Below are 16531 nucleotides of genomic sequence, written 5' to 3'. Positions count from 1 at the left end.
TGAGATATTTCTTGGCCCAGTCTTGACGTTTCAGCTTGTGTGTCTTGTTCAGTGGTGGTCGTCTTTCAGCCTTTCTTACCTTGGCCATGTCTCTGAGTATTGCACACCTTGTGCTTTTGGGCACTCCAGTGATGTTGCAGCTCTGAAATATGGCCAAACTGGTGGCAAGTGGCATCTTGGCAGCTGCACGCTTGACTTTTCTCAGTTCATGGGCAGTTATTTTGCGCCTTGGTTTTTCCACACGCTTCTTGCGACCCTGTTGACTATTTTGAATGAAACGATTGATTGTTCGATGATCACGCTTCAGAAGCTTTGCAATTTTAAGAGTGCTGCATCCCTCTGCAAGATATCTCACTATTTTTGACTTTTCTGAGCCTGTCAAGTCCTTCTTTTGACCCATTTTGCCAAAGGAAAGGAAGTTGCCTAATAATTATGCACACCTGATATAGGGTGTTGATGTCATTAGACCACACCCCTTCTCATTACAGAGATGCACATCACCTAATATGCTTAATTGGTAGTAGGCTTTCGAGCCTATACAGCTTGGAGTAAGACAACATGCATAAAGAGGATGATGTGGTCAAAATACTCATTTGCCTAATAATTCTGCACTCCCTGTATATACAGATATTAACACATAAATATACATGTATACATATACAGACATATATATAAGTGCACTAGAGCCTTTTGCCATTAAAGGACCAGTAAACCTAGAAAATAATGTTATATAATTGTGCACATAGTGCAGAATTATATAACATTATATTAGTGCTAGCTTTATACAACCTAATATTGCCGCTGGAATTTTATAAAAAAAAAGAGGGTTTTTCAGACCCGCCCTCTGTGCTCTACTGAGCGGTTCTGGTTCTCCCTCAGAGCGCATCTGGCCAGCTGTCTAGTTACAGCCCGGACCGACCGCGCCGACCGCGCCATTACACTCAGTGTAGCTCGCTCCTGCTCTGTCTGACAGCGGGAGTGAGCTACACTGAGTGTAATGGCGCGGTCGGGCCGGGCTGTGACTAGACTAGGTTTACTGGCCATTTAAGTAAATCAAAACATGTAAAAACATTCATGCAATATTCATATTTAAAAAAGTTTTTTAACTATATATTTACTGTAAATATGTCACCTTCCAATGTTCTGTACATAGCAGAAGCAGAATATGTTCTAAGTATTTATAAATAGATATTCCTATATATATCTGTACATATCTATAACTATATCTAATTATATATATATATATATATATATATATACTGTATATAGGTAAAAATATATATTTTACCAAAATACCATCAGATATATGTAGAAATATTTATTTATAAATAAAAAGAACATATTCCATTACGTAAAGAACATTTCATGTCTTATGTCTTATGCGCATGGGTTAGCGCAAATAAGAATTTTTATGGTGTTTGCGCGAGAGTGGGGTGTCGGGGGTTAGTGTTAGTGCTAGGTTTTTTTAAGGGTTTTTTGGGTGGGTTTTATTTTTAGTTTAGGGTTTGGGCAGTAAAAGATCTAAATGCCCTTTTAAGGGCAATGCCCATACAAATGCCCTTTATCAGGGCAATGGTTAGTTTAGGTTACTTTAGATAATATTTTTATTTGGGGGGGTTGGTTGGGTGGCGGGTTTTACTGTTGGGGGGTGTTTGTATTTTTTTTTACAGGTAAAAGAGCTGATATCTTTGGGGCAATGGCTCACAAAAGGTCCTTTTAACAGCCATTGGTAGTTTATTGTAGGCTAGTTTTTTTTTATTTTGGGTGGGCTTTTTTATTTTGATAGGGCTATTAGATTAGGTGTAATTCTTTTTTATTTTTGATAAAAAAAATTTTTGTGTAATGTATATTTTTAGGGGGTGTTTTTTTATAGTAAAAGAGCTGTTTATCTCAGGGCAATGCCTTACAAAAGGCCCTTTTAAGGGTCCCCCAAAAGGCCATTTTAAGGGCCCTTGGTAGTTTATTCTAGAGTAGGGTTTTTTATTTTGGGGTGTTTTTTTAAGGGTATTAGAAAAGGATTAATCCTTATTTTTTTGGATAATTTCGTTGTTTTTTATTTTAAAGGTAGGTTTTTTTATTTTTGGTAATGGTAGGTTTTTTATTTTTTGTAATGGTAGGTTTTAGTATAAGGCAGGTTAGGTTTTGTTTTACATTTAAGTTTGTATTTATTTTAACTAGGTAGTTAGTAAATAGTTAATAACCATTTACTAATTAGTCTACCTAGTTAAAATAAATAACTTACCTGTGAAATAAAAATAAAACCTAAGCTAACTACAATGTTACTATTATACAATGTATTTAGTTTTAAATAGGAATTATTTAGTTAATAATTGTACATTTAATTTAGATCTAATTTAATTATGTTAAAGTTAGGGGGGTTAGGGTTAGGTTTAGGGGTTAATATAGTTTAATTTAGCTTGTTGCAATGTGGGGGGGCTGGTGGTTTAGGGGTTAATAAATGTAGTATAGTGGCGGCGATATCGGGAGAGGCAGATTAGGGGTTAAAATTTTTATTTTGGTAGCAGCGATATCGTGAGCGGCAGATTAGGGGTCAATAACTGTAGGAAGGCGTAGGCGATGTTGGGGCAGAAGATTAGGGGTGTTTAGACTTAGGGTTTATGTTAGGATGTTAGGTTTAAACTGTCTTTTTATTTCCCCAACTTTTGTTTCCGCGATCGCAGGTGTTTTTTTTTCGGGCTCTCCCCATTGATGTCTATGGGGAAATCGTGCACAAGCACGTCTCAGCAGCGCATAACTTTTGTTGCGTTCATTTATTTCTCTATAGTGCTCAAAACTCGTAATCTAGCTGATTAATAGTTACTCCCATGCACTTGTACTGAGAGCACTATCACATGATGTGTTTTTTACCTCCTCTGCTGCGGCTGGGGCATCTGCTTGGTCTGGAACTACATTTTCACTTTCAGCTGCTGGTTTCACATTTTCAGATTCCTTAAAGAAAGTGAAGACAAGTTCATTACTTCTCTGAAATCACAGCTACACCAAAGTGATTGTATTTTTAAATAGATATTCCTATATAAATCTGTATATATCTATACCTATAAATAATGATTATGAATAAATAGAACATATTATTCTATGTGAAAAACATTGGAATGTGAAATATTAATTTTTCATGTTGGTATAGTGCACTTGAGAAAATGCGATTGGGTTTGCACTTGAGTAAAGTTGTTAGTTCCCCCCTCCTCACTTTTCACTCTCCATTGACGTCTATTGGGAAATACTCAATATTCGAAGTTTGGCTTTTTTCACACATTAGAGCCATTAACATTAACTCTCAATTTGACAGTGTAACAGATGTCTTCAGGAACTTATAACAAGCCTTCTAAGCAACTGACAAATCCTCTTAAACAGGAATTTCATGCCCCCATATGCTATTGGTGGGCTGATTTGGACACAGGTGTTCTGTGAAGGGACCGAACTTTTGAAAAGAGCAAACCATGTCACTTCCTGTGATGTTTCATCAGCTGTTGCACACATTTTGGAGCAAATGTGCATGTGTGCCAGCGTCATCACATACCTGGCCGCATACGTAACTGCTAAAATATTTATCCTTGTGAAATTTACAAATCCTTTCTATAGCGCATGCGTGGGATTTTCTATACCAAATTGCGCGCTCATGGAAAGCCTGTTTATTAGGCTTCTCTGCAATATTCGGAACTCCGCCCCCCACTGCAACTACTCCCATTGCTACTACTAGTACTGCTGTAAAACTGAATATCGTGCTTGTGCATGTCATTATATTTAATTACACCTCCAATTCATTGTGCTCCTTGCTAATAAAAATCTCATTTAGTGCTGCAAAAAAAAAAAGTTTAAAGAAACAGGTTGTTATATTTAATTGGAGCCGAGGAGCCTAATAAACAGGATTTCCATGAGCGCGCAATTTGGGATAGAAAATCCCACGCATGCGCTATAGAAAGGGTTTGTAAATTTCACAGGGCTAAATATTTTAGCAGTGACGTATGCGACCAGGTATGTGATGACGCTGGCACGTATGTGATGACGATGGCACGCATGCGCATTTGCTCCAAAATGTGTGCAACAGCTGATGAAAAGTCACAGGAAGTGACATGGTTCGCTCTTTTCAAAAGTTCGGTCCCTTAACAGAACACCAGCTTTTAAGCCCACAAAGGGTGCAAGTTTTAATTATTCAAAAAACGGAACCTCTTGAGAAAGCCCGGCCGCTGACCGGGGGAAACGCGCCGAGGAATCCACTGAGTCGGGACAATTGACGTCACCTGTATATCTGGTTTGAATACCTGCGGCAGGCAATCCGGAAGCCGAGCAGAGTCTACATCCAGTGCGCTACATCTGACTGTGTGTATACAGTCCTTCCAGGAGTGTCAATTTTATACCATCTGTCCTTCTGCTTGATTTTATTTACATCTAGTAAGTGCAACAGTATACGTTGCGTGTATGTTATGTTATTAAAGTCTTCACTTGAATCGTACTCTCTGTGTGCGCTTCTTCTCATTTTGTTTTGCATATTCCATATCCACTGAGCCAAGGGAGGGATCACCTGGCTGGTTTGGAACAGCACCGGAGATTCACGGTCCTCAACAGGATACGGGGTCTACACGTAACGATCCATTAACCATCAAGGAATCAAGGATTACCTTTTTTTTCCCTCTTTTTATTACTCATCTCAAGGTACTTTTAGACTTTTTTACTTATGGGACCCTGTCAGGAAGGAGAGCATTTTCTTCACATCCAATTTTAACTGTTAATTTATATTTCTGTGGATTAGACTAACCAGCAACATCCAAAGCATTATGGTTTCTTTCATTTGGATTGTAGTTGATTAAGAAGTCTCAACAAGTGGAGGGGTACCTGGGGTTTTTAACATTTCATTCCATCATTTTATCAAGGTGCAAATATTTTTATGTGTGTTCTCTGTGCGAATAACCTCACACTTATAGTGATTTATGTCAAAACAACAAAGTGTTTTTAGCCACATAGTTATAACATTCCATATAGGTTATATTTAGCGCTGCGGAATCTGTTGGCGCTCTACAAATAACCGATAATAATAATAATATTTCTATACTCAGCCTTGGTTTGGTTTAGATCTAGCGCAATATCATTCTATCTGGTAATTTTGTGAATAGACTCTGTAGAAACCGCTTAGTCCATATAAACTGAAAATTACAATATAAAATTGTTATGGAGGACTACACACAAAATTTTTACTAATACCCTATTGTGAAGGCAAGATTATCAGTAAAATAAATCGTTTCTGCTCATAGTCTTACACTGAGAAAATTTCCATATCTTTTCATTTACCTCTTGTGCTGTAACTGCAGTCTCAGCTGGTTCTGCAACAACATTTTCACTCTCAGTGGCTTCTCCTTGTTTTTCAGGTTCCTGATGTAATTAAAAATGTGCTTACATTATTGTGCTTACAGTATTTTGTCTAATCAAAGCTAATATAAATAAGACTCCAATATATTGAAATAACTACAGAATCTATAGATACATTATGCTTTGTTTGGGGAAGCAAAATTTCTATCTTCCGTTTAGTAGATTGCCTAAATGAATGACTCTTCTCAAAATGGGAATGTTAATAGTTCATAGATACTAAAAAAGTCAAATGAGGAATCTGTCATGAAATGTTACATGCATTTCAACCCATGCCCAAATACTAGACACCAATAACATAACTCTATGTGGTAATAACTTTTACAGTATGTGGCTGATTCACTAAGGAACATTATTCTCTAAAATTTGGCCCGAAAAGATTTTCTCACTTATATGTCTGTTTTGAGCAGTGGTGGCACATAAGTTAGTATTGTTGCAAATACGATAATCATTTCTTTCCTGATGATACAGTAAGAGCTCAGTCATATATAGCTAGTTACCCTGTGGCATTTTTTTTATGCTCTAGGAACACATAATTCTGCCAGTCCACTCATTTTATTTCATATTTGCTTTATCTACATTTTTCACAAATGATCAGAGTTAAAATTACAAAGGAAATGTTTTTTAACACTTTTTATTAGATACAGAACAGTTAGTTGCCTGTGTCTGCCAGACGCAAATAGCAATAATTATTTTCTTCCTGAAAGATACATGGGACAGCTATTATGACCTTTCTGCTAGATATACACAACATATTGATTAACCCCTATAGTCAAACACAGAGATCTTGTCACCTACAAAGGAGGACATAAACAACCCCTATGGCACAAAGATAAATAGAACAATTATTAACCCTTTCCTTTCAGACATATAGGAAGCAGTCTTTAACCAGGTGCCAGAAACAACAGTTCTTGTTGGCCTATTGGAAAATATTCCCCTGTATTTACCTTTTTTTCACTCTCTGCTGTTTCCGTTTTAGATTCCTAAAGTAAGGGAAAAATGAGAAAAAACGAAATATTACACCAATATTATAACTAAAATTCCCCATTAAAAATGATTGATTATACAATCTTACAATCCTTAAAACGGTGAATTCATTAATTAATATAAAGTTATTTTAAAAAGTAAAAATCGGACTAAATTAATAAAAAAATAATTTAAAACAGTTATTTTAAAGGAAATATTTGATTAGCTTTACATATTTTATCCATGGTAACATTTTCATTCCAATTAATATTAACCAGAACCAAAGCCATATTTCTACCTGCCCCTTCTATGAATTGTTCACTCAAGTGAATATTATGACAAATAAAAAAATAACAATATATTAATTTTTCACAACACTGTAAATTACAATTTTATTTTTATGGGGATCCCAAAGACTCAAGACTTTACTTTGTTTTGTTTTTTTAAGAAACTAGGTTTATATTGTCCCAGATTTGATGACATTTGAGATGAATGCAAAATGTCAGGTAAGAAGTTCTAAGTCCTAAGCCCTGTAGTAAGTCATTAAGTTCACACTGGTAAGATGATCAGACCAGGCTCTCTAAAACGCCACTATGAGCAGGATTTATCAAAGCATTTCTCCTGAAATTGTGACTCAAAATCCATATACGTAAAACAAAAAAAAGATAGGGTGGCGCCTGAAATGTTATAGGTTTCAGGGTTTTAGTATAACCTCTTATGGGTTTAAATAGGCTTCAGGGTTTGGGTATAACCTCTTATGGGTTTAAATGGGCTTCAGGGTTTGGGTATAACCTCTTATGGGTTTAAATGGGTTTCAGGGTTTTAGTATAACCTCTTATGGGTTTAAATAGGCTTCAGGATTTGGGTATAACCTCTTATGGGTTTAAATGAATAAAGTTTTAGGGTATTTATATGTTGTACAGTTTTCGAAAAATGGATAAAATAAAACTAAACAATATGCATACACTAAACGTATGTTGTTAGATTGAAAATATATTTAATCAAAGAGTTATTCTTAATATTCACTAAAAGTATATAACTGTAGTTAAAAACATTCAAAATTTTCAAAATTAAAAAATGCAAGCTTGTTTATATTTATGTTGTGGCCACAACTATTTAAAAGATTTCCAAGTTCTTTGAAAATGAATTATTTGCCAATGTTTTGCTGGTTTTTTACCTGTTTATAACAGGTTAAGAATCCGTTAATCACGTTTGTATTTGTATCCAAACAAAGGTTGTATCCAACATTTAAGGTTTAATTGTTCTGTCCCTGTGAACGTTGATCAGCGTTCTCCTAGCCGTTATTCTATCTGTTGAGTCATGTGTTTTTTCTGGTAGCCAATCCTTATGCAGGCAGTACAACTTGAATTACTGCTAAGATGTTACAATTTTAGGATATACCGAGTAGTCAAGTGCATAGAACTCTCGTTCTTAGGTGTAGTCCTTGGTTATTGTACTCCGCTTGATGATTTACAGACCAGTTTCAAATCCACTGTCTGTTTCGATATTCAACATCAGTCACTTCCTTCTACGCATTTCAGCATCAATCCGATGCCTTTATCAAGATGGCTAGATGTTGGAAGTTGCTGTTTTTTTATACCCTATCCCTTAAAGGGGTGGTTCATGCAGATTTTTTGCAGATTTTTTCTTAAAGTCAATGTTTCAAATAGATCGCACCAACAATTAGTGTAAAGATGTTTCAACCATGCACTTCTTTATAGTTATAACTGTTTCAACTACGATAGATGTTATCTGATATACGTATAACTTTAAACATGTTATTTGTACACATTTATCTCTTCTTGTCTAACCTTTCACATGCTTTTCATAGAAGCAGTTAAATTCTACCTCCAAAGAGATGATGAAATTCCCACATTTCAGGCCAATTTTTTATTGCAATGTATAGAATTTATTTTAAAAATAATTATTTTAATTTTAATGGCCAGTTTTTTATTCAAACTAAGGGAACAGCTATGGGCACACAATTTGTGCCCAGCTACGCCAACATATTTATGGATCTATTTGAGAGAGAGCACATTATAGAGTCACAATGGAATATCAATCTAATTATGTTCAAGAGATTTATAGATTATATGTTTATTATATGGAGAGGGGGCAAGGACCTCCTAGATATCTTCATAGACGATCTAAACCAAACTCTAGACAATATAGACTTTCTAGACATTTCAATTACCATAGAACAAAACACTATCACTACGAAAATGTTTTTTAAGAAAGTGGACGCAAATAATTATGTCCACTTTTTGGATTTTTAGTCACAATTTCAGGAGAATTGCTTTGATAAATCCTGCTCATAGTGGTGTTTCAGAGAGCCTGGTCTGATCATCTTACCAGTGTATACTTAAAGGGACATAATACTCATATGCTAAATCACTTGAAACTGATGCAGTATAACTGTAAAAAGCTTACAGGAAAATATCACCTGAGCGTCTCTATGTAAAAAAGAAAGATATTTTACCTAACAATCTCCTCAGCTCAGCAGAAGTTCTGTGTAAAAAGTTATACTCAGCTGCTCCCAGCTCCAGGTAAAAAAATAAAAAATGAAGAAATGAACAGCAGCCAATCAGTATCAGCAGTGCTGAGGTCATGAACTCTTTTACTGTGATCTCATGAGATTTAATTTAACTCTCATAAGATTTCATTTAAACTTCCTTACACTGAATAGGGAAATAACATGAGAGTGCACAAGGCTCATCCCTTCGGCTGTCCCGGGACAGACATACTGATATGCTGCTTAGAAGTCCTTTACAATGGGATGTGGCTACTGAGGAACTTTTGAGGTAAAATATCTTTCTTTTTACATAGAGATGTTCAGGGGATATTTTCTAGTCAGCTTTTTAGAGCTATACTGCATCACTTTCAAGTGTTTAAACATTTGGGTATTATGGCCCTTTAATGACTTACTACAGGGCTTAGGACTTAGAACATAATGAGTACAGGGAGTGCAGAATTATTAGGCAAATGAGTATTTTGACCACATCATCCTCTTTATGCATGTTGTCTTACTCCAAGCTGTATAGGCTTGAACTCCTACTACCAATTAAGCATATTAGGTGATGTGCATCTCTGTAATGAGAAGGGGTGTGGTCTAATGACATCAACACCCTATATCAGGTGTGCATAATTATTAGGCAACTTCCTTTCCTTTGGAAAAATGGGTCAAAAGAAGGACTTGACAGGCTCAGAAAAGTAAAAAATAGTGAGATATCTTGCAGAGGGATGCAGCACTCTTAAAATTGCAAAGCTTCTGAAGCGTGATCATCGAACAATCAAGCGTTTCATTCAAAATAGTCAACAGGGTCGCAAGAAGCGTGTGGAAAAACCAAGGCGCAAAATAACTGCCCATGAACTGAGAAAAGTCAAGCGTGCAGCTGCCAAGATGCCATTTGCCACCAGTTTGGCCATATTTCAGAGCTGCAACATCACTGGAGTGCCCAAAAGCACAAGGTGTGCAATACTCAGAGACATGGCCAAGGTAAGAAAGGCTGAAAGACGACCACCACTGAACAAGACACACAAGCTGAAACGTCAAGACTGGGCCAAGAAATATCTCAAGACTGATTTTTCTAAGGTTTTATGGACTGATGAAATGAGAGTGAGTCTTGATGGGCCAGATGGATGGGCCCGTGGCTGGATTGGTAAAGGGCAGAGAGCTCCAGTCCGACTCAGACGCCAGCAAGGTGGAGGTGGAGTACTGGTTTGGGCTGGTATCATCAAAGATGAGCTTGTGGGGCCTTTTCGGGTTGAGGATTGAGTCAAGCTCAACTCCCAGTCCTACTGCCAGTTTCTGGAAGACACCTTCTTCAAGCAGTGGTACAGGAAGAAGTCTGCATCCTTCAAGAAAAACATGATTTTCATGCAGGACAATGCTCCATCACACGCGTCCAAGTACTCCACAGCGTGGCTGGCAAGAAAGGGTATAAAAGAAGAAAATCTAATGACATGGCCTCCTTGTTCACCTGATCTGAACCCCATTGAGAACCTGTGGTCCATCATCAAATGTGAGATTTACAAGGAGGGAAAACAGTACACCTCTCTGAACAGTGTCTGGGAGGCTGTGGTTGCTGCTGCACGCAATGTTGATGGTGAACAGATCAAAACACTGACAGAATCCATGGATGGCAGGCTTTTGAGTGTCCTTGCAAAGAAAGGTGGCTATATTGGTCACTGATTTGTTTTTGTTTTGTTTTTGAATGTCAGAAATGTATATTTGTGAATGTTGAGATATTATATTGGTTTCACTGGTAAAAATAAATAATTGAAATGGGTATATATTTGTTTTTTGTTAAGTTGCCTAATAATTATGCACAGTAATAGTCACCTGCACACACAGATATCCCCCTAAAATAGCTATAACTAAAAACAAACTAAAAACTACTTCCAAAACTATTCAGCTTTGATATTAATGAGTTTTTTGGGTTCATTGAGAACATGGTTGTTGTTCAATAATAAAATTAATCCTCAAAAATACAACTTGCCTAATAATTCTGCACTCCCTGTATATCTGACCTGACATTTTACATTCATCTCAAATGTCATCAAATCTGGGAGAATATAAACATAGGCCTAGATTTAGAGTTTGGCGTTAGCCGTGAAAACCAGCGTTAGAGGCTCCTAACGCTGGTTTTAGGCTACCTCCGGTATTTGGAGTCACTCAAAAAAGGGTCTAACGCTCACTTTTCAGCCGCGACTTTTCCATACCGCAGATCCCCTTACGTAAATTGCGTATCCTATCTTTTCAATGGGATTTTTCTAACTCCGGTATTTAGAGTCGTGTCTGAAGTGAGCGTTAGAATTCTAACGACAAAACTCCAGCCGCAGGAAAAAAGTCAGTAGTTAAGAGCTTTCTGGGCTAACGCCGGTTTATAAAGCTCTTAACTACTGTACTCTAAAGTACACTAACACCCATAAACTACCTATGTACCCCTAAACCGAGGTCCCCCCACATCGCCGCAACTCGATTAATTGTTTTTAACCCCTAATCTGCCGACCGCCAACTACGTTATCCTTATGTACCCCTAATCTGCTGCCCCTAACACCGCCGACCCCTATATTATATTTATTAACCCCTAATCTGCCCCCCACAACGTCGCCGCCAGCTACCTACAATAATTAACCCCTAATCTGCCGACTGCAAAGCGCCGCTACTTACGTTATCCTTATGTACCCCTAATCTGCTGCCCCTAACACCGCCGACCCCTATATTATATTTATTAACCCCTAATCTGCCCCCCTCAACGTCGCCTCCACCTGCCTACACTTATTAACCCCTTATCTGCCGAGCGGACCGCACCGCTACTATAATAAAGTTATTAACCCCTAATCCGCCTCACTAACCCTATAATAAATAGTATTAACCCCTAATCTGCCCTCCCTAACATCGCCGACACCTAACTTCAATTATTAACCCCTAATCTGCCGACCGGAGCTCACCGCTATTCTAATAAATGTATTAACCCCTAAAGCTAAGTCTAACCCTAACACTAACACCCCCCTAAATTAAATATAATTTTAATCTAACGAAATTAATTAACTCTTATTAAATAAATTATTCCTATTTAAAGCTAAATACTTACCTGTAAAATAAATCCTAATATAGCTACAATATAAATTATAATTACATTGTAGCTATTTTAGGATTAATATTTATTTTACAGGCAACTTTGTAATTATTTTAACCAGGTACAATAGCTATTAAATAGTTAAGAACTATTTAATAGCTACCTAGTTAAAATAATTACAAAATTACCTGTAAAATAAATCCTAACCTAAGTTACAATTAAGCCTAACACTATACTATCATTACATTAATTAAATAAAATACCTATAATTACCTACAATTAAACCTAACACTACACTATAAATACATTAATTAAATAAAATATCTACAAATAACTACAATGAAATAAACTAACTAAAGTACAAAAAATAGAAAAGAACTAAGTTACAAAAAATAAAAAAATATTTACAAACATAAGAAAAATATTACAACAATTTTAAACTAATTACACCTACTCTAAGCCCCCTAATAAAATAACAAAGACCCCCAAAATAAAAAATGCCCTACCCTATTCTAAATTACTAAAGTTCAAAGCCATTTTACCTTACCAGCCCTGAACAGGGCCCTTTGCGGGGCATGCCCCAAGAAGTTCAGCTCTTTTGCCTGTAAAAAAAAACATACAATACCCCCCCCAACATTACAACCCACCACCCACATACCCCTAATCTAACCCAAACCCCCCTTAAATAAACCTAACACTAAGCCCCTGAAGATCATCCTACCTTGTCTTCACCTCACCAGGTATCACCGATCCGTCCTGGCTCCAAAATCTTCATCCAACCCAAGCGGGGGCTGGCGATCCATCATCCGGTGGCTGAAGAGGTCCAGAAGAGGCTCCAAAGTCTTCATCCTATCCGGGAAGTAGAGGCGATCCGGACCGGCAACCATCTTGATCCAAGCGGCATCTTCTATCTTCATCTGATGACGACCGGCTCCATCCTGAAGACCTCCACCGCGGACCCATCTTCTTCCGGCGACGTCCAACTGAAGAATGACGGCTCCTTTAAGGGACGTCATCCAAGATGGCGTCCCTCGAATTCCGATTGGCTGATAGGATTCTATCAGCCAATCGGAATTAAGGTAGGAATATTCTGATTGGCTGATGGAATCAGCCAATCAGAATCAAGTTCAATCCGATTGGCTGATCCAATCAGCCAATCAGATTGAGCTAGCATTCTATTGGCTGATCGGAACAGCCAATAGAATGCAAGCTCAATCTGATTGGCTGATTGGATCAGCCAATCGGATTGAACTTGATTCTGATTGGCTGATTCCATCAGCCAATCAGAATATTCCTACCTTAATTCCGATTGGCTGATAGAATCCTATCAGCCAATCGGAATTCGAGGGACGCCATCTTGGATGACGTCCCTTAAAGGAACCGTCATTCTTCAGTTGGACGTCGCCGGAAGAAGATGGGTCCGCGGTGGAGGTCTTCAGGATGGAGCCGGTCGTCATCGGATGAAGATAGAAGATGCTGCTTGGATCAAGATGGTTGCCGGTCCGGATCGCCTCTTCTTCCTGGATAAGATGAAGACTATGGAGCCTCTTCTGGACCTCTTTAGCCACCGGATGATGGATCGCCAGCCCCCTCTTGGGTTGGATGAAGATTTTGGAGCCAGGACGGATCGGTGATACCTGGTGAGGTGAAGACAAGGTAGGATGATCTTCAGGGGCTTAGTGTTAGGTTTATTTAAGGGGGGTTTGGGTTAGATTAGGGGTATGTGGGTGGTGGGTTGTAATGTTGGGGGGGGGTATTGTATGATTTTTTTTACAGGCAAAAGAGCTGAACTTCTTGGGGCATGCCCCGCAAAGGGCTCTGTTCAGGGCTGGTAAGGTAAAAGAGCTTTGAACTTTAGTAATTTAGAATAGGGTAGGGCATTTTTTATTTTGGGGGTCTTTGTTATTTTATTAGGGGGCTTAGAGTAGAGTTTTCTTATGTTTGTAAATATTTTTTTATTTTTTGTAACTTAGTTCTTTTTTATTTTTTGTACTTTAGTTAGTTTATTTCATTGTAGTTATTTGTAAATATTGTATTTAATTAATGTATTGATAGTGTAGTGTTAGGTTTAATTGTAGGTAATTATAGGTATTTTATTTAATTAATTTAATGATAGTATAGTGTTAGGTTTAATTGTAACTTAGGTTAGGATTTATTTTACAGGTAATTTTGTAATTATTTTAACTAGGTAGCTATTAAATAGTTCTTAACTATTTAATAGCTATTGTACCTGATTAAAATAATTACAAAGTTGCCTGTAAAATAAATATTAATCCTAAAATAGCTATAATATAATTATAATTTATATTGTAGCTATATTAGGATTTATTTTACAGGTAAATATTTAGCTTTAAATAGGAATAATTTATTTAATAAGAGATAATTAATTTCGTTAGATGTAAATTATATTTAATTTAGGGGGTGTTAGTGTTAGGATTAGACTTAGCTTTAGGGGTTAATACATTTATTAGAATAGCGGTGAGCTCCAGTCGGCAGATTAGGGGTTAATAATTGAAGTTAGGTGTCAGCGATGTTAGGGAGGGCAGATTAGGGGTTAATACTATTTATTATAGGGTTAGTGAGGCGGATTAGGGGTTAATAACTTTATTATAGTAGCGGTGCGGTCCGCTCGGCAGATTAGGGGTTAATAAGTGTAGGCAGGTGGAGGCGACGTTGTGGGGGGCAGATTATGGGTTAATAAATATAATATAGGGGTCGGCGATGTTAGGGCAGCAGATTAGGGGTACATAGGGATAATGTAAGTAGCGGCGGTTTACGGAGCGGCAGATTAGGGGTTAATAATAATATGCAGGGGTCAGCGATAGCGGGGGCGGCAGATGAGGGGTTAATAAGTGTAAGGTTAGGGGTGTTTAGACTCGGGGTACATGTTAGAGTGTTAGGTGCAGACGTAGGAAGTGTTTCCGCATAGCAAACAATGGGGCTGCGTTAGGTGCTGAACGCGGCTTTTTTGCAGGTGTTAGGTTTTTTTTCAGCTCAAACAGCCCCATTGTTTTCTATGGGGGAATCGTGCACGAGCACGTTTTTGAGGCTGGCCGCTTGCGTAAGCAACTCTGGTATCGAGAGTTGAAGCTGCGTTAAATATGCTCTACGCTCCTTTTTTGGAGCCTAACGCAGCCTTTATGTGGACTCTCAATACCAGAGTTATTTTTATGGTGCGGCCAGAAAAAAGCCGGCGTTAGCTTTTCGGGTCGTTACCGACAAAACTCTAAATCTAGCCGATAGTTTCTAAAAAAAACACACAAAGTAAAGTTTTGAGTCTCTGGGTTCCCCCATAAAAATACAATTGTATTTTACAGTGTTGTGAAATATTAATACATTGTTATTTTTTTATTCGCCATAATATTCACTTGAGTGAACAATTCATAAATGTATAACTGGAACGTTCTTTTGGAGTGTGCTGTATAGGGACAACAAGCTATTAAGATCTAGATACATTTTGTTTTTTCAAAAATCCATATACGACTTAATCCTCTGATTTATTAATGCTAACTGCAGCCTCAAATTGGGCAAGTCCGACAAAGAATTTCTCTCCCTTTGTTCGCCTTTGCCAAGGCGCACCAGTGCACTTAAAAAAAGGGTTAAATTTGATACTCATTGCTTCAGCGTATTATAGTTCTCTATAAGTACTGAGGAGAACAGCATTAGAAATCATTAGTCTTTGAGTTTGTGTTGGGTTCACATCTACAGTATTTCTTATGGAGTACTTTCTGATTCTAGCAACTCTATTTGTGACTAGGTGCCAGAAAAGGCCTAAGAATGAAGAAATATTAAAGGGACATGAAACCCAGAATTTTTCTCTTATGATTCAGACAGAACATACAATTTTAAACCACTTTCCAATTTACTTCTATTATCTAATTTGCTTCCTTCTCTTGGTATCTTTTGTTGAAAAAACAGGAATGCACTACAGCAGGTCCATAGTCCTCCTGGGTATCCTTTTTAACAAAGGATATCAGGAGAACAAAACAAATTAGATAATAGAAGTAAATGGGGAAGTTATTTAAAATCACATGTTCTATCTAAATCATGAAAGAAAATTTTTGGGGTTAAAGGGACAGTAAACCTTAAAAATAATGTTATATAATTCTGCACATAGTGCAGAATTATATAACATTATTTAGGTGCTATAGCCAGAAAAGCATTTTTTCCTTTTATATTTTGCTAAAATACGGTGCTGTTACAGACCCGCTCTCTGCTCTCTGAGAGCAGAGAGCGGGTCTGTAAAAGCGCCGTATTTTAGCAAAATATAAAAGGAAAAAATGCTTTTATGGCTATATATATAACACCTAAATAATGTTATATAATTCTGCACTATGTGCAGAATTATATAACATTATTTTTAAGGTTTACTGTCCCTTTAATGTCCCTTTAAAGTTGTAAGTTTTAGATGTATTATTTATAATAAATGTAAAGTATGTGTTTAAAAAACACAACAGTGTGTTTATTTAACTATCATTGAACATAAATTTAAATACAGTACAAAAAAGCATAGGTTCAAAATAATGCAAAACATATAGGGGCATATTTATCAAAGTGTCAACTATGTTGCATTCGCCAGCATCAATACGCTCGCCTAACAACGG

The 16531-nt window shown here is 37.1% G+C and overlaps 1 protein-coding gene across 43 annotated transcripts in view; it reads right to left on the bottom strand.

The window, feature by feature from the left end:
* The window catches only part of LOC128658091 (calpain-8-like), a 268397-nt gene that overhangs the window by 121661 nt on the left and 130205 nt on the right, over window positions 1-16531 (bottom strand). For all 43 annotated transcript variants that reach the window (XM_053712555.1, XM_053712553.1, XM_053712567.1 and 40 more), the window contains 3 exons: window positions 6327-6362; window positions 5305-5385; window positions 2869-2949 (listed from right to left, as the gene is read on the bottom strand). In XM_053712555.1, the coding sequence (XP_053568530.1) occupies window positions 2869-2949; window positions 5305-5385; window positions 6327-6362 (198 nt within the window). The remainder of the gene's footprint in view (window positions 1-2868; window positions 2950-5304; window positions 5386-6326; window positions 6363-16531) is intronic.

Source organism: Bombina bombina, chromosome 4, assembly GCF_027579735.1.
Source record: "Bombina bombina isolate aBomBom1 chromosome 4, aBomBom1.pri, whole genome shotgun sequence".
In the NCBI taxonomy this organism is placed as follows: domain Eukaryota; kingdom Metazoa; phylum Chordata; class Amphibia; order Anura; family Bombinatoridae; genus Bombina; species Bombina bombina.
The sequence above is the reverse complement of the archived record's forward strand: the minus strand, read 5'-3'. Positions and strand labels throughout refer to the sequence as shown.